This window comes from Anticarsia gemmatalis, chromosome 21 (genome assembly GCF_050436995.1).
Source record: "Anticarsia gemmatalis isolate Benzon Research Colony breed Stoneville strain chromosome 21, ilAntGemm2 primary, whole genome shotgun sequence".
NCBI lineage: Eukaryota > Metazoa > Arthropoda > Insecta > Lepidoptera > Erebidae > Anticarsia > Anticarsia gemmatalis.
In genome coordinates, this window is record NC_134765.1 from 3,970,093 (window position 1) to 3,993,493 (window position 23,401).

The 23,401-nt window shown below is 33.4% G+C and overlaps 1 protein-coding gene and 1 non-coding gene across 9 annotated transcripts in view; both read left to right on the top strand.

Annotated features, from left to right (window-relative positions):
- trh (PAS domain-containing protein trachealess) overlaps positions 1-23,401 on the top strand; it is a 187,385-nt gene that overhangs the window by 122,802 nt on the left and 41,182 nt on the right. The window contains exon 1 of one of the 8 annotated variants that reach the window (XM_076128324.1): positions 7,219-7,891. The exons of 6 other annotated variants lie outside the window; for them this stretch is intronic. In XM_076128324.1, the coding sequence (XP_075984439.1) occupies positions 7,674-7,891 (218 nt within the window). In that variant the 5' untranslated portion in view covers positions 7,219-7,673. Of the gene's footprint in view, positions 1-7,218; positions 7,892-23,401 lie in introns of those variants that run through there. One more of the 8 variants, XM_076128329.1, reaches the window with a different exon arrangement.
- Positions 3,454-3,525, top strand: TRNAA-CGC (transfer RNA alanine (anticodon CGC)). The gene has a single exon. It is a non-coding gene; the product is annotated as a tRNA-Ala (tRNA).

The window sequence follows — 23,401 nt, forward strand, 5'->3', positions numbered from 1 at the left end:
CATTTAATTAGCTTTCTGCAAGAAACATTTAAATTTAATCAATTCGATAAGTTTAGCTTGGAATTTATTAAACATTTTGAATAAAATTATGTTTCTTGTTATAATGATAAGTTTACTATGAAACAAGAAAGTAACGAGTATTCATACATAAAGTTATACCGTTTTCTAATCCCCAGCCTGCACACTAGGTACTTTTAGTATCAGCCATAAGCGATTTAGTCACTTTTCCAAAGAGCGCCAGGAGCAACAATCCTTACAAATATTCTTATAAGAAAAATATATCAATTTGTCCAGTTATCTACAACCTACATGACTTAATTACTGCAACACAATTCTCCCCAAAAACAAGGAAAACTAGCAACACCGAGCGTCTAACCGTCGCACAATTAAAATTAGAATATCTTAATTCATATCGAAGTATCTGGGTTGCCATCTTAATGTGTGTTACCCTAATTCGGGGGTAAGTCGAGATAAACTGTGCAACTTGGATATGTTTATATGGCTTAAGTGAATTGTATGTTTGTATGTAGATGCTATCTCGGGAATAGGTATGTTATGTGACCTAGTTGGGTTAGTGGAGATAAATAAATAAATAGTGCTTAATGAAATCTTCAGTTTCAGTAAAGAATTTTGGACACAAAACAAACAATTTTATGATCTACAGATAGTATACAATATTCTATAAATCAGTGAAAAGGTTCGTTCTGCTATCCAAGTCCGCCCCTTGATTTAATTTACTTAACATCTTTAAAACAACAATGGTTGGATGCTGTACTATCACTCGAGTTTAATTATAACAATTGTTTCTCATTCTATCTCTATAGCTATATTGTTTGCCGCAACGGAAAGACTTCAAGCGCCTCTTTTAAAAAGAGTTTAATTTCACATTTCTGCATCTGGCTAAAATATACTCATTGCCACCCATCCTATAATCAACTTTTTTCCTTTACCTTCAACAATACTTATTCCCATTCTCCAACAAGACTTCACCCCCCTACCAAGAGTTCGTATTGCGAATTTTAAACGATATCGACCGCGCCCCACATTCCGTGGTACGGGCCGTACGTGCAATGACCCAACGGTCTTTATTACTAACGTACTGCGTATAAATCTTCGGTCATATGGTGGGAATCGATAGATTAGTGATTCAGTGTCACTATTTAGAGGGTTGACCTTAGTGGACCGCTTTTTGGGGTTATGTTCGACCTTGTGGAGAAGAGTTGATGGTGCAGGGTTAAAAAACCTTGAGTAAATATTAAGGTGGAAGGACAATTCTGTAAATATGTTTTTAAATATAAAAAGCTATTAAAAGCTGATATTTGTGGTAGTTTGTAAGTCAATAACAAATCACATATACGGATAAAAAATTAAAAATAACAATTTAAAAGACTACCAAAAAGAAATTAAAAAAAAAATATGTGAATTACTAAATTGCTTCAATTTTGATAACAGTTTTTGAAATTACAGGTACCAAATAAAAAGACTAAATCTAGGCTACCTACGTATTTACCTAAGTAACAGTATCAGATCATAAAATCAGTCAACCAGATACCACAGCCTCAGCTAGAACAAATATCTCGGTTTAGGTGCGTTTTGAAAATGACTGTAATAAAATGAAAAAAAAATAGACAAAAACTAGGTCTTGCCTCTTAGAATCCATAGGTAGATGCTATTGCTACCTCTTAACGCATCTTTTAACGCATTTTTAGTAGGTATTGGAGTTAGCCTAAAAACTGGCCATCCAATTATTAACTAGCATTTAGTTCTTACGTAACCCAATCCCGTTAAGCGATTCCGCAAATATTTTTTAAGTAATGTTAATGACATTTAACAATTCATTTACGAACAATTTTAGCTCTCTTATTAGATTTTAAACCTTTTTTCGTATTAATCCTTCGTACACGGAAAAGTACGTGCGAGATCACAATAAACCAATTTACAGCCTAAATAGTAAGGTCAGAAAGTCAAGTTTCCAGTCGCTTTTAGCAAAAAAACATCCTAATGTTAAGGTTTCATGAGTTAATTGAAAAATATCTTAAAATACATTAGTTTTTGCCATTCTAACATGACTTTTCCTACAGGTAAGTAAAAAATTCGACTGTTGTTTTGCTAACTTCGTCACGATGTATACAAAAAGCATGGTAAAGTGTATTTTCCCTTTGGTAGTTGGCAAAAAATAAGTTGTGACAATAGGTTGGTTGTGTTTTTCCCGGAAGAAATGTATAAATATTATTAAAAACATTTTATCCGTGTGAAGCTATTATGTACAAAAACGTATTTTTATGAGGATAGAAACTCATAACTTTTATAACATTAGGTAACAGGTACATAGGTATCTAATACTGTATAGGAAATAACACGATACTGCATTTTATTTTGACGTTTTGGCATAGGATAAACTTGCCGTAGGTAGTCTGCTTGCAACCACGGCCAGTGTCGTTTTAAATGCATAATCGCATTTTCCGGATAAAGTTAGATAAGAAGTTATTAAGCAAACTATTATAGATACCAAATTGACTTTATTTAACTTATCGCGCTTCATCGATTTCGTACTGGGATAATTTCGTACAGTTTTTTTAGTCTTCTAGCACTCTAACCGAAAGCAAGGACTTTGTATTACTTCAAGAGTACCAAGAGTATTTCTTCACTTAGTTTTCCTTCACTGAACCACACTTTAATAAACAATAGAAAAAACCTGTCCACAAACACTCAAGAAGTAAAATTGAAAAACAAAATTCGAGAACAAATCAATTTTATCGAGTTTTCTGGCGAATTCTCGAGATAGAGATACAACCGTCGATTATTCGGTGTTCGAAGAGCTAATCGATTACCAATCTAACTGTACTATCGAGTGAATAATCGAGTTCGTTGAACCGTCACGCTATTGGTGATTGGTCTCCCAATGTCAAGAGAACAGGTTCAAACACCTGTTTGGGTAAAAAAATGAAAATCACGAATTATCCAATAAGAAGTGTTTGAGTACTTGGAGTTTTCTGATGCCATTGTGCGTAGTGAGGCTTTGTGTGTAGTGGGGAGCGATAGCGGAGTTTAACTGAATGACAATTATGTTCTGGATAGTGTGAGCAACTTTATAAAATATTTTTTGGTGTCAATGGTTTGTACCTATAAATTGTATGTATCATTATAATAGGTACTCTAAAATGATTGCAGTCGCAGTGGAATCGTGGTAGAGACTTTCTTTAATAAAACAATCAAAATTATGAATTACAATGCTGCATAATATCAAGTAAAAAATTAAGTAGGTAGATAGGTACCTACTTTGTTTTAGAAAAGAAATATATTATCCTAAAAAGACAAATATAGCTAGACATGAAAATTAGAGAACGTTAATGTGTGCGAAATCAACATTCAACAACAGCAAATATTATTCTAATGATAGGAGCCTTTTATCGAAAACAGACACAGAACACTAATTTTGACACCTTACATATCGGGGATGTAACTCAGTGGTAGAGTGTCTGCTTCGCATGCTGAAAGTCCTGGGTTCAAATCCCAGCATCTCCATAACATCTTTTTGCTACTGTTTCTTCCAAAACTCAAAATATGGACATGATACTTTTATTTTGAAAATACATTTTTCGTTTATTTTCTCTTCAAATTATGTTTATTAAGTTATTTGTCACAATTAGGTACATCAAAACAAACTGCAAAAATTAAAAAAATACTCAAGTCATTTTTCAACGGAACTTGATAGCAGTTCCCGCTCCGCTCATAAACCTGCTCCCGCTACCGCCTATCACCATACTCTCACCCTGCGTAACTCCGCGTCCGCGCTTCTCCGTGACCGTGTCAGTCTCTCGCTTATTGATTACGTCCCGCACTTTACCGTAATACGCTTAAAGTAACAATAAAAACACAGCCTTATTTTATAACATAGTTTTAACGTTTTATCAATGGGAGGGTACTAGACAATGTATTTTTAAACCTAGTTTAAGTCGTGACTATGTTAGACCTTGTTTCCAAGAAATTGGTGAACGCTTTGAGAATAGCGTTTCAGTGTTTTCAGTTTTGTTATGGATTGAATTAAGAGTGAAAGGACAACGACGAATATTTTTTTAAACGGACTGTTTGAGATCCATCAATCGATTGTATTTTAGAACTTCTATGATATCTCTGCTTGATCAGTAGTTTGATAATCCCAATTTAAGTATTGAATATAATTAAACTTTTATAAAAAAACATATTCTTTCTTTTTTGTTAAAATGCTATAAGCTTCTTCTTCTAAGGCAAATTGTTAGTTATAGAATTCTAAAAGAATTTCAAATTAAACGAAACTTTAATTGTATCAAAGTATCAATTTAATTAAGTAGATACAAGTTAAAAATCTGAGTAGGTATCTACATATTCTAATTCAAAATCAACCCAAACAGATTTGTCATTGCATAGACGTAATAAAATTAACCAGTGACTAGAATCTATCAATTTAAGTCTGTCTCTCACTCAAAAATTCTACTTTAAAAATAAAGGAAATCCTTTATTGGAGGTCTCAATATATCTATAAATACTACCTACATTTCGATAGTCAGTCTAGATTTCATTACAAAACGTGTGAAGCATAACAAATATATTCAAATATGTGTTATTTGTAGAAACTGCGATCAATGGCTGACTTGTTCCGGGATGAGTGAATACGGTCGTAAAGTATTGTTGCGAGGTTAGGCTGTGTGTGGCGCGATCTGATAATGGATAGGTGGCCGTTTAATTAAGTACCTATGTTAGGACACTAGATTGAGTTTTTAGCAACTTTTAAAATCCCTTAATGTTTAATCGTTTCTTCTATTAGAATTATTTTAATTAATTAACCCATTATCTTGAATTTCAAAACTTTACCTAGTAATTTTACTGCCGGAGTCTGTGAATGGTTTCTTGCGTTTCTTCTCGTCTCGTTTCTTAGTCAAAGCGCAAAGAATGTCTTTATTTGATTTTAAGGTACGAGTTTTTCATTTTCTTCATTAAAAATAAAATCGAAATATGAAGCTCCTGTATTTGAGAGCATTAGTACTTACTTAGTATGTACTTATTACATACAGCTGGTATTAGGCTAAATACTACAGAAATATATAAAAATATTCAAAGCGTTTTCATCACTCTATCCCTCTCTTTACTCCATAATTAGAAAAAGACAACCAAATACTCTCCCAGTGAAATCACACCCAACAACACCTAAAACCTAAATACACCATCAAAATGACCGTACACTCACCGGATGTGACGTCACACCATAGATATTAGCACATAAATGGGCGGGCGGACGCCGGACACCGCACAATCACTTCCGCCTCGGCTAACTGGAGCCTGTTTAGATTTAGGATACAATAACTGGTGTTTGAACTGTTTAGATAGTATTTACACAAATTGATTGTCACTGTGATGTGGTCGGTAGAGTATCTGACTACTGATAGCCCATCACGTATCTCAGTTGACAGCCATTTGAAAGCCACTATGCTGTCCATTGTTTTCTTCCTTAGATTATAGTGATTAGTACGTTACTTCAAAGCAGCAATGTACTGAATAGTGACCATAGATTTGACGTATACTAGCTGTCAACTTAGATACGTGATAAGCCCGCTGATCATAAGGTCTTGGGGTTCGATTCGAAGATCGATCAGTACAATTGGTCTTTTTCTACGGCGTGGTTTGCGGACTTTACTTTCTCATATAAACCGTTTATGGAACCTTCTGGCATGTAAGATGTTTTAAAACATTTTAATGGTCTAACAACTTAGTCGTGTCGTGGCTGGCGTAGGTAAAGGAAATCCATATTTTAGAACATCAGTGACTCGCAGACTTATACAGCTGATCTGTTTATTCAGCTATTTTATATTTGAAATACACAATTTTATCAATTAGAATCCAGATAATTCGGGCAAGTCTTACTACTAAGTAGTTTGACCGTAAGGTATGAAAGTCCTTTTTAGCTTTTTGTCAGCTAGACAGCATTATTAAGATCAGGGGTTCTCAACCTTTTCTTAGTCAGGGACCACTTTTATATTATTTTCGTTAGCAGGGACCATTATGTCGTCGTCCTGAAGATTTAACATTTTAAAATCATTCGCGGACCATATTTTGACTTGTCCACTGGTTGGGAACCACTGATTTAGATAAACAAACCAAACCTAGCCGTAATCTGTATAATAGATTAAATTGTGGTTTATCGTCATGGTAAATGAACGGTGAACGAACGAACTTGAACTTTGATACTATCGATTATTTTGTAGTAGAGATAGACAATTATATTTAGGCTAGTTATATTATATAACTATTTGGTTGATCACACATTAGGATGAAAATAGGCACCTGCAATTTCTATTACGTACGATATTTGCCTTTTAATAGTTAATGGACGTGGTAAAAGATTTATACTTATTCGTTATAGTAATTATTTATACTCTATTACTCTCTACTGGGCACGGTATTCTTAGTTTGTACCACCCAGCTGACACACTAGGTACAAATAGTTTAATTACGGCGATACGATACGATACGATATTTAACAATTAAGTTATTGAGACCAAGCAGAGCTGATATTCCAAGTTAGTTAAGTATTAGCTCTTTCTATATTACCTACCTTCAATATTAGATCCGTTTTTAATTCTCATTCTAAAGGCTTATAATTTTAAACATGTTTCTAAGTTTATGAACCTACTAAATAATTCCACACATGATCTAAAATTCACAAGTAAACTATCACCCGTATCATCGTTAATAACAAGCCAATACCGAACTAACCTATGTTCAACATTAATTTATGTGTCATTAATGAGCCACGAGCCGACCCCGCCCATATACTCACCTACACATGTTCTAAAACACGTATTAAATCGAGCATACCTTGTAATTAAAACCCTCATGCGAATCGGGAACTAAACCGCAACACCGCCGACTGGCTGCCTTCCAACCTACAACTCACTTATTATATTCTATGAACGCCAGCTATAAACGTATTTCTGAACATATCACGTACACTACTACTAGCCATTCCAACCAATCAGCGCGCGACAATTCAACTTAATAGCTTAGGCCACGCCCAATCACGTAACCGCCTATTACGAGCCGTGTAACGACGCAGGCTTTTAACTTGGCGATGACATCCGATCGATCGCCGCACTTCTCTCCGGGATAGCGCCGTCTCGCTCTAAAAGCCGACGCGTGCCGGGGTTGACGGTGTGGTGAACGCGATAGAGTCGCGTTTGGCGCGCGTGTCTCGTCTCAGTTGCACGTTCGAGGTCGTAGGAGGGGGTCGCGTGCAACTGTTTTCGATAATCGGCCGCGCGTTCGGTACGTGAAAATCGGACAGTACACCGTCAGTCACGTCCACGTAAAAACGGATATATGCCCAGAATATTTATTAAGTGGGTGGTGGTGCGTGACTTTTCCCCCGTGTATAGCTCGCCCCGTAAATGATCGCCCCAAAATAGAGCGTTTGTTTGATAACTGAAACGCTCTAAAGAAGCCTTGTGAATATTTCAGCTCCGTAAACAATGTTTTGACTTTACAAAAACATTTTTGAAAAACAAGTTGACGTGCGAGTGTTGAAATGTTGGTTATAGTTGGACGGAACATTTTGATCGTTAATTAAAATGAGAATGTTTTGTGGGAAAGCGCGGGAACTGTGTGTAAGTTTGGACTATTGAGTACTAAGTGAAGTGACGATGTTGCCTTATCAAGCGGTGGCTATGGACTACGCGGTGGCTTCGGGTTTCCACCACCAGAGGCCGGGCGGTTTGCCAGGCGTGATGGGCCTGCCGGGACCCGGGCCAGGCCTGAACCCCGGCCTAAACCCGGCGTTTACTCATTCCTGGTTCGTACAGTCAAGCCCGGATATCTGTCGGCAGCAACAAGCCTCCAACCAATCGCATCTCGAACCTGGGCACGTTTCATTTTTCTTTATATTTTTTATTTTTTAGTTAGTGTTTTGTACTTTTTAAATGGTTTGTTGACTAATAAGAAAAATTTATTGAATTTCATATTTTCTAAAAATTTTAATTTTCTAAAAAGACATTAATTTAATCATCACTGAATCCATTATTAATTAATCACAAAAAAAACCATTAATACTATTATTTCTAAATATTGAAATGTCAACAAGCCATTTACCAATATTACTGTTTTATTGCCTTAATTTATTTGGCATTTGCTTTATTTATGTGCTTCTTTAAATGGTGCTTCATAGATATAATAATTGAATGTGTTATTTTATAGACTAATTGTGTACTTTATTAAATACTACTGATGTTTTTATAGCCGAAATTTATATGGTTTATAATTATGGCTACCGATGTTGAAAAGGTCCCAGGTTAGATCCCTGTGGCATACCAACAAAACGTCTTATAAGAAATCAATTCGTCACAATATCATTCAATTTTTGGAAGACTTTCTATCAATCATACATAATTCCTATAAAATACTGGTACTCAACTGCATCCGGTGAGACTGAAGCCGACTCCAACATAGTTGGAAGAAAGGTTAAGCTGATGATGATTTTACTAAGACTCCTACAGCATCAAAAACTGCCATTTAAAAGGCAGACATTTAAACAAAACTCAGAAAAATACCACCTTTTATATATTTAGCGTGATATTTATTATAATCTTTCGTGTTTATAGCGAGGAATGGCCTGTAATGAAATAAAACGAGATAATAAAACGTTAAAATGTCCATGTGCGAGCCAAACGTCTGGATATTATGATTACATCTACACGGCATTGTTGTACTGGTTCTCTAGCACGAATTGCTTGCGTCACTCAGGAAGTACTTATGGTCGTAGGAATTTACGTAGGAAACCAAAAATTGTAAGTAAAGATGAAATGAATAGAAAAACAATTCACAGCAGGGTAATGAGTTATAGAACAAATTTTTGTTGAAAATTTGATTTTCTCCAAAGACTAAATCATTAACAGTTTTGGACGAACAACTTGTACCTTTTCTTAGTCACTATTTTTCTTTACAGAACATATATTGAGGTGCCTCATTTTCCAAAAAATTCTATTTTTTTTAATAATTATGAAATGCATTTCCAATAAGGAAATTAAATTACTAATTAGAAGTAAAGAGTTTTCGCATCATTAACATTCTTAAAGAGGTCAGTTGAGCCACCCATTGCTCATAAAACTAGACAATTAATTAAGATATTACCAAACAGTCTCCAAATTAATGATCCAAGACGAAATTAAATTAAGAAACTATGAAATTATGGAAAACTATTAATTGCTGGCAATTTCACGGTGTTACTTTGGCGTGAAAGTTTGAAATACTTATTGTTAAGTAGCTTTCATTTTTGATTGCTCTATCTTCAACTTGAAAACATAATTATTTGAATACATCATGCTACACATAAAACAAGCTTATGACCGAGCTATTCTCCGTAAATAGGTACTTAATCTTTTATATTCGACATCGAGCTTTAGATGAAATTACCTACATCATTATTTTTATTGTTCTCTTGGTACTTACATAGTTAGATACTTTACAATACCCTTAGTATTTAATTTCTTTAAATACCTGTAACTCATCGAACACTACCTTACCCGTCTTTAAAACTGCTTAACTCATCCGATCAAGCTACCTTTTTGAACAGATATACATTACAATTACGACAAAACAAATCATCAAATTATAAAAAAATATCTAACATCTGATTACAACCAGCATTTTGACTCCAGTTCAATGTTTTATCAAATCGTGTGCAGCCTCTAAAATGTTTTGCCAAGTGAAACAACGGTTTAACGGCCGCGGACAGGCCAGCAACGCAAATTAAGATTGTATCTCTCCGTGACGTAGGTACATTACTTGCTTGTGCCTAACAACATAAAGAATTAGGTAATTTATTTATTGTCGTCGTTTAGTGTGGTAAAAATTTTGCTAGTTTAAGACCAAAAGCAAGTTACTGGTTTGCTTAAGAAATTTTACTTATTCTGCTTATTCTACTAGTAAAAAAAAATGTACGGATTCAAATAGGACGTTAATGATATTCATGTTTAAGTGAGTTCCAAAGAAGCTCGTTTATTATAATATCTGTTTCAAAGCATAAATATTGTTTGCACCGAAGACTTAAGTTATAGCAAGAATCAATTATCAAAATCAGAACTAAATACGGTACAAGAGAGATGTTTTAACATACCAAAAGCTGAAGAAAAAACACGGAATCAATTTTCCAAATTACACACATTAGAAAGGAAACTAATGTTCACTTAAGAAATCTTAATAAAAACGTAATCCAAAATCTATTTTCAAAATGACGTATCTAAGTGAAATATTGGTATTTAATTTTCTTACTAACAGATCTAAAATCAGTCTCAAGTCTACAATACAGTTCATATCTGTATAATCAAGATCACCTTCGTAATCCGTCCTTTTCTGAGAAACAGGTATTGTCATAATGAGGCACTGTGACCAAACAATAATACAAATAAAATGTACTGAGTCAAAAGTTAATTGGTTTTGTTTTATGTAATTTGAAGGATTCTCACGGTAAAGCTTGTCTTGAGTAAGGCTTTTATTATAAACGTCTTTGCATATAAGTGCTTGAAATTTTCGACTTTCTGTAACAGATTTAAATGCTTAGTAAGTGAGTTAAAATTGATGTTATGTTTTCATAATACTATATTTCTTATTAGAAAAGGAGTAGAGAAACTTAAACAACAATTGTTAAAATGAAATCAGTAAATTGAAAAAAGTGCAGAAGTTATGCGTTGACTTAATTTTTCTTCATTAAAAAATTCTAAATAAATGTGCCAACATCATTTCTAGCGCAAAAGATACATCTATAAAACAAGTATCAAAGCACACAACTCTCACTAAACATGCAAGTAATTCATTGAGTCTCACTACAGTCAACTAACCTGCGGTTGCTCCACATTAACCGACTAACCATAAACTTGAATGCGCAACAACCGGTATGAACCTTGACGCCGTAATACACTTTCGTTGATGTAATTGCAAAAAACCACTTCAAAGAAAACTGTATTATTACCAAAGGCTAAAAAAACAGATGCTCGTTGCTAGATTGATATTCCGAAAAAAATAGCAAAATAATAATTTTTGTATTTATTTGTGTATGAGTAAAGGGCACTTTGGTTAAACGGCTAGAAAAAAAAAATAATTAGAAGTAACTCGGTCGAGTAAAATGTCATTATATTGTAACTCACCTCGACGTTAGTATTAAAAGTCTCTACATGTAAAGAGCAATTTCGTAGAAATCTTTACTTTACTCATTTAATGCTTAGACCGATAGAAGATGGGCAGTAGAGAAAAGAAAGAAAAGAGAAAAAGTAGACTGGTAACAGATATTTGTTTAAAAAATAAGCCTCGTTTTGTAATTTTTAATAGCTTTGACGCATTGAGAAATAACAAAAACAATTATCTCTAGTGCCTCTGAAATACAGTTAAAATCAACTAGTTAATATCAGTTGCAATGTTCTAATAATTACAACCTGTACAATTAAGTAGGTGTCGAAATAAATAAAACATATTATTACCTAGATTGAGTGCGCTAACTACTGTGAAATTGAAATAAAGAAACATTACACACTATATATTTGATTCTGATTAGTTTCTATTTCATCCTAGATGATATGGCTATTTGTTTTAATTTATTCAAAGTCTGGATAGTTCCGGGTGCAACGTTCATTAGAAAAATTCACTTGGGTTTCTCATAATTAAAATGTTTATAAAGATGGGTAGACAGTTACTGAACTAGTTGAGCAATAACGATTATTTCTTTACGTAACACGCTAATTAATTTCCCAAACTCTCTCATCGCAAACTTATTAGGATCTGTGAACAATTGTAAATCTAATTCCGCTAAAATACTCTTTTATTTTTAAGTAAAAAACATTCATAATAAAACTAAAAAATCGAAAAGACCTAGTGAATGCGGTGAGAGTCATGTTAAAGTTTCAAATGAATTTTCTTGCTAGCAAAGGTCCTTTTTTAATTTCAACCATCTGTTGACCCAATAATAACAACTGTGAAACCGTTGATGTACTGCAATAAAAGCCTTTTATCTTAAGAATTTCACTATTTTTTACTCCCCAAAGCGTCGAAAAAAACCTTCTTTGACTCAATCACAAGACAGGAACCCTTTTACACCTCATCAAAATTTCTAAAGAATACTCAAAAAAGCTTGTACAAAACATAAAATAAATAAAAAAAATCACATCCGTAGACAAAAATATTTTGATTGAAAAATAAAGAGCGTGACTAAATAATGTAACACGCGTTTTTGTTAAATGTAACACTCTGGTGAATGTTTTTAACGTGATGGGTATAAAAAAGGATCAAGATTTTTCGGGCTGAATATATTGGTGATATACCACGGCATGCACTTGTGTAGTAAAGTATAAATAATATTACGACTGTCCTAGTAGTGGAAGTCAAGTCTCCCTTTGTTAAATGAGAGTTACACTATATTATCAAAATTCATAGAATAAGCTAACTGCTCAATTTCTTTTCAATCCCTTTATTACTGACGTTTCTTTTATACTTACCCAAATACATAGGTACATAAAGTGATTCTTCTTTTCTTTCGAATTGATTTACTTAGATGGCGCTTTACAGAGTTAAGCTAATATTATAATAAAAATACTTATAAACGTATCAATATTACCAGTAAAAACAAAATGATAATTTATATTGAAATAGATATAGCTACCGATCGTATTTATGGTAAAATTTGATTTGAATGCGCCTGAGCATCGGTCAGTATTCGAAGCCCAGTGGTGCAATTGCGCGACCGCAGCCCAATTGAGATCGATGTAAAAAATATGATACTTTTGTATTACGAATCGTAATTATGTACTACATGTTGTTTCTGTACGGTAAAAAAATATTGAAAAACACATTTTCAAAACATTTTTGTTGCTAGAAAACAATTTTTCGATTTCGAGAAAAATAATCAATTTTGCCATTAATAAAAAAAACTTCTCAATTTTCACTTGGTCGGAGTGGATTAATCAAGACCTGTCTCATCCAAAAGGGGACCTAAGTCCAGTATTGGAACCTCATGAGTATTTTTTAAAAAACCATCTCGTTTGCCTTTGTTTATCCTACACACACTTAAGCATACGTTTTCAACATGTAGGCTCTACATATCAACACAAAACATTGTCTCATAAACAAAAAACAAGATGGCGTTTAAAAAAACTCGATATCAAATATCCGGGTTAATATTATCAAGTATTATCTACTCCTTGCCTTATTTCGAATCTTCCTTACTTTTTCAACCTGTTTTATTTTTGACAAACGAATTTACTCCCTATTGTTGATACAAATAAGGACCTTTGTTTTGCTGGTAGATGGCAAATAAATGTTGTTTCTGCGGCCCTTTTGAACGTATGGATCTATTACAGTTTGTCTCGTTTTTTAGGTTATATAGGTTGTTGTTTTTTTATAGTGTTTAGTTATGTATTTTAAAAAAAACCCTTAAGAAAAATTATCACATACAGAATGAATGAATCATGTACAGAAACCTTGCTGCAAGGATGATGAAAATATAGCATTTTAGGTTAAGAAAATACAGGTTTATTATAATTCTATGGTACTAAATTAAATTAGATTTTATAAAATAACTTTTCTAATAAATATTGGTTAACGGTTTGAATAATAAAAACAAGAATACTTGTATCAAAAGCTCTGTTTGACCTCACCCTGTACAGTACAGTAGCCAGCCTCAATCGGCAATCGAGCTACTGCTGACTCATCGCAATTCGTCGCGCCCTCTATCCATTCCACTTTTTACTACCAGACCAACTTCAATATAACATTGTAAAATATCTACCTACACACCTATAACTGTGTCAAAACACCCACTGCTACAATCTCTAACATTTTAGACAAAATAAATCTCAAAAAATCACTGTTTTGACCATCTAAAAAGTAATATAGCGCCATCCTACTTCCAGATCACAGAAAATCAATCTAAAAATCATTATAATTTCAATCAAGTCACCTGGTATTAACACAGGAATAAAAAAGGACATCGGGCAAGGACATTATATTTTGTGCCTATTAAACTCGAGAATAATGACAATAAGGTCGTCCCCAAAAACGTTCAGTATCGATTTATAACAACCGAACTATTATCTGTCATTAGAGAATCGAATAAAAGTTAAAAAATCGATTTTTCAAAAACAACGATCGATTTATGTCTGCGGTTTTAAGTCGGATCTTTTTGTTGCAGGTGTTTTTGTAATTTTGTGATGTTACCAAAGAAAAAATAAAAATATCCGATGCAGTACAACAAAATTGCGATGCCTTAATACGTATCGAATGGAATATTGACATTATTTTAATAATTTACTCGGAGAATGAGACTGCAAATACGAAACGGTATTCAAAATCAATTTTGAAAATTGCAGTGCAAACATTAAAAAGTGTTATAATTGTTTTATATAAAAACATTTTTCTTACAAACTTCAACTGAATTAAATTTTTTGAGTCACAATATTTTGAGACCGTTACGCTGCATGTTGTTACGCCATCAAAAAAACTTAGTCACCCACTTACATTGAAGTGGTACTTACAGAAAACATTAACCACACAATATTTCTGTAGATTGCGAATAATTTAGAAACTAACCACATAAAATGGCAAGTTTAATGGACATTCCAGTGTGTGGTAGGGTGACTGTAATCGATCACTGGCCAGACCAGTCCGGATTAAAGACAAGTGTCCCGAAAATGATCTATTATGTCCCCTTTACCTCATCAATGGACTTTTGTGCTGACCCCTGTTGTTTTAATTCCTTCTTTTAGGGTTGAATTGGCACTAGTTATGAAGGGTTGGCTTCTATTGACTGTTGAATATTTGATTGTAATCACATGTGTCTGATCGATTCGCAATGCTATATTATTATTAAAAAATAACTAGTATAAAGATTAAACGTAAGTTAAAAATAAACTAAGTGTAAAGATGCAAACATAAATTTATTTTATGTAAAGACAAGAAAGAGACATATTATTATACTGTTCTAGATAATCTAAATGTATTAGATATGAAAAAGTTTATTACAAAGAGCAGTAAAAGCGAATAAACTGGAAAATTTATAGTAAGCACTAACGAATACTCGGCAAGTTGGCAGATAAAAATACGGGAAAAATTTGTTCGCTCGCGCCCCGGGCGCAATCAGCCGTCCCTTCAGTCGATTATTGCAAATAACTATTATTTCCTTCTCCTTTCAATTGGCTGCGAATGCGGCCCCGACCTCTCTTTGTATTGCTAATTCTCCCTGCTAGTTCTATTTACTTAGAAAGAGTTCGATATTACGGAAAATTCTCGTAGAAAAAGGTCAAAACCAATCAAAAACACGATTATCGGGAACATTTGTCTATCTGACGTATCAAATGAAACTGCTATCACATGGGGCCGCGTAATCCGCTACTTTATTCATATAAAAGCGATCCACGCAAATCCCAACTATTGCATTTATGAATGAAACAATTTTCCAGTTTCGTTACCATTTTGGCAGGCAATTTGCTAAGCGGCCTACTACCATTAGTCATTCCCGTATCGACGCGTCTAACAGATTGGTCATTTTTTGTCCGTAAAACGCGGGATATCGCCCACAGGGGTGTGTGGGCATGCGATATCATCTATTGTATACATATTGTCATTGCGCCGACGTCCGTTGTCAAAATGGGATGCAATTTATCTACATTTTTATGTAAGTAAGAGATTTTTTGAGATTTGTCATTGTGATAATTCACTTTGATCTTGCGTTTGCATTTTATATTTTAGAATGTATCCCATAATTCATGCTAAGTCTGTGGCTTGGAGCCAACGACATTTTTATGTCTTTCTCGTTCTCTAAAATACAAATTTAAATAACCTTTCATTGTTCTAGCTTACCAAACACTCTCACAAAAATCTTCTATAAAACCCATACAACTCAATCAAAACCTTACATAACAAAGTAAACAGCCAATCATTAATTACAAGTGTCAATTCACTAATAAACAAGTGAAATATTCAATCAACAGCTCCCATTTGTATTCGTGTTGCGTTGCAAACGAAAATTGGATATGACGTGATTATTAAAGTCTGCCTAAAGAGCGGCAATTTGGCCGGCGTACAAATCGCCCGTCCCACTGGGCTAGGGACGGATCGCCTTTTATTTTTGTCCGAAAATTTTTGTACGTTGCAACACTGTGCAGTAGTTTTGGAAATATTTTTTTTGACTAGAAGTTTTTTTATTGGTTTGGTTGAATACAGGTGTAAATTTGTTTAGTAAAACGGGGTTTTTGATGGCAATATTATTTGAAGACACAAATCTAGAGTCAATGATAAAAACCGTTTTTGTTTCATCCTAATCCTTCTTACAAAAAAAAATATAAAACACCTTTATCGTTACAAATTAAAATTTAACAAATATAAAATTAAAAAATAATAATATCGTTTTATAGTAGAAAAGGTCTGAAACGAAAGCCAACAATACAAAGTTAAACTTTGTTGGCATCTAAATCTGAACGCAATATAATTTAATTAGTGTTTTCTAAAACCAGCTGCTTCTGTCGTGAATAATTATTTCAGTACTTGTAGTCTTGCAATAACCTCGGTCAATTAATTATTACGATATTATCTACAGAACGTGCGAGATAAATCAATAGACGATAATTATCTAGACATTACTTAGTTACACTTCAGTCTTCATAGCGTATTGAAAAGACAATTCAATTTAAAACGTAAGACCTGATTTATGAAGTACCAATACCTACCTATTTATTACTAACTTTAAATAATAATATTCTAATTTCATATAATTTACTTTGTATGATATAAACATATTTTTTTAACCTTTTCGGATTCAATTGCACTTATTTGCTTACTCACTAAAATTATACTGTTTTTCGATACTAGAGCACGGCGAAATAACTTAATAGCATGTGCTATTCGACATCTAAAACCACTTTTTGAAAAATATTCGATAGATCTAATTTCAAGTACCAAGTTCGAAAAATAATATCCAGTTTCAATAGTATTTCGAACATAAAATCTATATATTCAAAACAATATTCTACATCTAAAACTATTCTAAATTGGTAAAAGCTCCCGTGTGTTGTGTTGTCGTGTTGCCGGCCGATCGGACACCGTTCGGAAATTCGCCGAGTCATATTAACCTCATCACCGGGGGTGCGATGTAAACGTTCCCGGGACGGGCTCTCGTCATTATTTCCGAACAGATGCGCAGATGGAACGCTCTTGATACTTTTGTATTATTTGACGGCGGATTAAGGTTTAATAGCGGAAGGGTAGGTGTGATTTTGATGCTTGAGTTAAACTTCTAAGATTGCTTGGTAATCGTCTTGCTTAAGCGATACTTTATGAAAAGATAGAAAGATGTAGATATGGAAAGAATTACTGTTGCTTTAACAAAAACAGGTTGTCGATTGTCACGTTTTTATGCAAAGTAACTTACAAACTCCTGCCTTCTACTTTTTTTTAAAGGTTTTAGGTTATCTAGTAACTTTTTCTCGCAATGAGAAGTATACTTAGTTACTCAATAAATTCATCAAAATCAAATAATTAATTCATTTAGGGCAAGTATAGACATTTATAACGCTGACAAGGAACACTTGGTCACTTTTAATCGGAATTAATCATCAAACAACAAAAGCATTGATAAAACTAGTAGATAATCCCCAGTTTCTGAGGTACATTTAGCGGTAGTTTATCTATCCAATAGCGTTTAAACTCATATAAACAAAACGCTATTGAATAGATAAACTACCTCTAAATGTACCCCAGAAACAGGGGGTAATTCACATAACACTCCCAAATAAACTGTAACTCTACGTAAAAGTTAAAACATTCTTCAACAAACTCCCAGTACTAAAACGCAAGTCAGTGATGACCATCGTGACCTCAAATGTCACGCTGGACCCAACAGTCGTGGGTCACGACTTGACATTAAGTTTTTGCGATTAGAAAAACGCGAGCAAAAAACATGTGATATGGAAATAGTAGCTGTAGTTTGAGATTGACAATTGACTTTGACAAACAACTATTTTGTATTGCGAGAAGTTCTTGATCCGTTAAAAATACGTCATAGTTATGTGATGAAAATGGAAAAAAGGTTGATGTAAATTGTATTTTTTTCGTTATATCTTGTAAAAGTGAATAGTTTCTTGTTAGTATTGTGAAAGTAGTTAAAAAAGATCAGCTGGCCTGATGTTCTTTTTAAAATATAAGTAAATTTATTTAATAGTATTAGAAGCAAAAGGACGTTAATTTGTATGAATCGCAGTGGCGTTTTCGTGCCCTTCTTACTCCCGTGGAAAGTTGGAGTGATTTAGTAAGTAGAAAAAAGATTTTATTTCATATTAAAGGTTAAATTGGGTTTGATGTCTTATTTACTACTTGAAAATTTACTTCAACAAGCAAACTGTCGCACCTAACACATACCTATACAAACAAACAAAAATAAATAAGAAATACATTGTACAATTCCTTCATTCAACTGAAAAATATTCTCATTTCCACTCACAGTCGTACCATTTCATTTCTCTATATCAAACAATATTATCATATCTCATAATCAAGTAATATCATGGCAATATCAATAATCCTACGTAATCCCGTGACGTTTTCATTTCCGACGTCAAATACACCACCCTCCAGTATTAGTTCGTGTATTAATATATTATCTTGTATCATTACGACTCACGTTTATGTCGTATTGTCAGTATTGTTACCCTAAGGTGTGAGATATATGTTTATTAATTTAGTTTTATTGTTGCTCTTTTGTTATGAAATGTGACTGCTAATTAAGCATCAAACCTAATAAGTTAATATCCATATGTCAGTGTTACGAATTTGCTGGCTCTAATTTTATTTTCGATTTTCATCATTGAATCAGTAATGTAATAAGCCAATACGTTACAGATGCATTTTCGTGCTTTAAAAAAACGGTTACACTATTTTTTTAATAAGATCACTATGAAGAATGAGATACATTTCCAAAGTACAAAATCTTCCCTTAAAATCTGGAATGCCCATGTCATTCCAGATTTGTTAACGGCTAACTTCTACACCAGATAAAACAGTATAACAAATACGTCTTTTTAAAAATCCAACTGCTAACAGTGAAGGCATTTATAACGCTGTCTACCAAATAGGTGAATCAGTCTGCGAGACTTATTTATACCCTTCTATGAAGTCTACCAGACTACATTAATTTGACTACAGCCTTAATCAGTTTCCGGTATAATTCAGCACGACTGATGACTTTACTGACTAATTAGACCCGATTCTGCTAAGCCAAAGACTAGACTAGATTATGTGGAAGTTCATTCATATTTAAATAGCAATTAATAGAAAGGTTTAATGTTTGTTGTACGACTAAGTTTAACTTTGAAGCACAATGGCAACAGCTTGAAAAGAATTTGAAACTGACAGCACTGCTCTGTCCGCCTTGAAATATTGTTGGTGGTCGCATCTGTGTGAATATGTTTTTAACGTTTTTTCGAATATCCATGTTACTTAAAAGCTAATAAATTACACCAACAACAGTGTAATAAAGTCATCACTAAAGTTTTGCACACTGCATCCGAAAAATTTCAATTTAAGTGGCGGGTATTCTACTAAAATTTTTGACCGGTTAAAACGTTGAAAGCACTTTCAACCTGTAGGAAGATTTGTCAAAACATCTATTTCTGGATGGAGGATATATCATTCAAGACTGTAAAATACAGCCAAAGTATCTTATTTCCTACTCTATTCTCTCCGTCTAACAGTATACCCTTCATTCATTTACTTGAGCTGAGACTACGCAACTGAATGTTATTAACCTCAATCAAAGGATTGTTTGCATCTAAAGCCAATTGCAGCATTGTTTACGAAACTGGTGAATATGATGATTAGTTACGCTCATCTTGGCACCTGCAGCCTCTTCTCTCTTGGCTTTCATTGAGAAAACAGGACTTGAAGTCGTTGACCCTGTGAAAGACATTTAAAAATCTCTTTTGTGTCGAATCCTTTTTACCTATGTATTAGATACGTAGTTTATATGAATTTATGCTTCATAATTATCGTTGAATTTTAAGAAGTTCTGGATAATATATACGGTGCTTTTTATGACGTAGCAGTAGGTACGCCCAAAGTCGTTACTGTATAGTATGCAATGTCAGACCCGATATCATACTGAACATTGGAAACTTCTATTGATATTAAAAACTTAAAGTTAAGTTTATAATATTCCGATAACTGAACACTACATAGTTTGACTAATAACCCAAACTAATTAAGCTAAAATAATCCCTCCGTCTAACGGACTAAGAGTAAAAGAGACAAACAGATTTCTATCATACCATCTCTTAAACATACCCAGCAATCTTCGCACCGCAGTCTTTCTCCAAGAAAGTGTATGAAGGCAAGAACAATTTGAATTACTATTACTACAGTGTAATTTAAATATTGATTAGCAACCTAAATGCTTGGAATATCTTAGAGTGAATCAGTAGCGTCTGTTAAATGTCTTGCGGCAATCACTTTGACTCACAGATCGGCTTACAAAAGATAGCCGGTGGATGTTTTACATATGTACATACATTATTTACTTTCCTGTCCATCCCGGAGGTCTTAACCGGGAATAAAGGGAGGTAGTTGATGGCTTTAAAAGTTAAGTCTTCGACTTACTTGTGATATTTTCGTAACCGTTGCTTGTATAATTGCTATGAAACGTATTCACATTCCTTCTGTTAACTTTACTCTCTTCGTGTACTTCACAGTTGGCTTTTACTAAAAATAAATCAGTGTTAGGTGTCGTCTCTTTAAAAGAAAAAAAATGTATTTACTATATGAATAAAAATAACAGACATACTTAAAATTGGGAGCCATATCTCCCAATTTTTTACATAAGTAGGTCAAATTCTTTGTCAATTTACTCCTATGATTATACGAGTTCTTACCTAATGCATAGTCATACAACGTAATTGATCAGTACTAATACAATCTAACATCTTAAATTCGACTCAACAACGGATAAAAAGTCAATTCAAATAGTCAAAGTCATACAACCTATAAGCCTCTAATCTAGCGAAAATCGTCTATCAAATACCTTTCCTTTGGAAAAACTTTTTCAAAAGGGCTTCTTCACACCCTTTGCTAAGGGTCGGCTAGTTTTCTTTAAAAGCATGGACATTCGAGACCCTTGGAATTTAGTCAAGCGTTTGTCCCTGGGGTCTGGGAGACCCCTACGGTCAGAGAATTCGAATAAATTGACTGTTGTGAATGAGACCTAATGTGGCATAGTGTTGAATATTTGACTGTGTCTTTTCTGTTAAATTGGTAATTATGAGAACAGTTTTTTAATCAGCGTTAAGATAATTTTGTCTCCCTTTTCATAATGAATAGTGTTTTTATTATATTTTTTAAGAAGTCTACGTACTTTATTTTATTTAGAATAGTTTATTAATTCGCTATTTAGAAAAAGTATTCTTACTGTAAATTCTGGTAGTATTTTATTACTTGTAATAGTACCTACTAATCATTTTAACATAGCCATGTTCTTATCTTTTACACTTCTTCAATCCAAAGAGACCAACCCATCTTCCCAAGCCACAAAAGTACTTATAACCCTAAACAGCACAATGTAATATTATAAACCTTCACTATAGAAATATGAAGTGGTAAGTAATGGTGACATGAGTACTTGAGGGTTAACAATAAAATGTGTCATATTTATTATAAGGCGGGTTATGGGTTATTATGAACGTCTTAACACTTGAAAATGTCATTTCTTTAAGATTTTTTTGTATGGGAATAATGCAGTGTTTTGTCGTTTTTAAACTACTGCTACTTGTAATATTCTTGTTTGAATAAAATACGATGAAAAGTACCGTTTCTTTTATATTACTTACTTTAAGTATAGTACATAATACGACAGGATTTCTATACTTACATTATGAATTAAAATGTCTTACTTCGATACCAGGATTAATACTGGATTCGTTTTCCCTATTTGTGTATTTTTAGGGATTGTTATACTACTGCAACTAATCATTTATTGAAATGGTAACAAGGATATTTGCCAAGCTGGTAAAAAGTTAATGTACTAGTCTATAAAGATTCTTTATTACGTAACTTACTTTTTGATATCCTTAAAGTTACAAGACCAAAATTACTATAAAGTTAATCGGCATTTTCCTTCCCAAATCAATGCCAGCCAACAAAATAATAAAACTTTCGCATCAATTTTTTATCCGACCATTATCTGTTTATGAACCGTTACCTTCATCTTCAATAAAGACGTTTTAACCACAACAAAGAACCCATGTTTAGACTTGTGACCATTCGAGGGGAAAATGCTTAAAAATTCCCATGGTCTCACAGACCGGGGTATTTAATACCCCCAGTGTCGTTTATAGGGTTAATCGTGAAGGTGTTAACCCTCAAAGGTGACGGGTGACAATTTAACGAGCGGCTTTTATTGTGTTTTGTGGATAATCTGTCCACAGTAGCAGTTAGAGGGTTATTGATGATAATGTCCCAATTATTGTGGTTGTATTGATTGGGAATAGCTTTTGTGATGGTATTATAATTATTATTATCATCGGCAACTTGTGTACCGTTATTCGCAGCAAAAGATTTGGAGCCATCACAGTTTAGAAATGATAGACTCATTTCTAAACCTATTTGTCTCTACCTATTTGCTAGTTAAAGTGAGAGCAAAATGTATGAAATCAACTGACAGAATTTTAATTGTTAAATAGAGTAATAGATATCCCGAAGTAGTGAAACCGGACCTTCATAGATATATTTATGTATGGACGATACAAAATACTGAATGCATATACATAAGTACATCTTACTGATATTATAAATACTAAAGTTGAGATGTTTTCATGTTAGGATTGATGTTTGTTACTCAATCATACCAAAACTACTTTATCTATCTTTATAATCAGGATCAACACATAAGTTATTTTTGACTCGTGAAAATATGAAGTCGCGGACAAAAGCTTTATTTTTCTTTTAAAGAAGATATAAAACTTTTATGTAGATGCCCTACTTATTACAAAGTCCTAGAATTTAATCTAGACCCATTTAACTCTGTCCATTGTTCTAATTGCCTCTTTAAAACAAATGGTAATGGTGCTTCTAAATGCTAACGACTCTGTGGTCCCGGGTTTGAATCCTTGATGAGGGAGAAGAAAGATACCGCTTTAAATCTTGCTAATTTGTAGAAAACTTTGTAGGAAACTAAAGAAATACCTTTATTTACTGAATTATTTTCGAAATGACTTTTTTTCTGTCATTATGACTTTTCAGGGCTGAAAACGCAAATCAATGGGAGTAAAACATGCCAATATTTACTTCAATAATTATTATTAACTAATGCTAACTACTAAACTACTTAAGTTAACCTTACTTACTCTGAAATCTA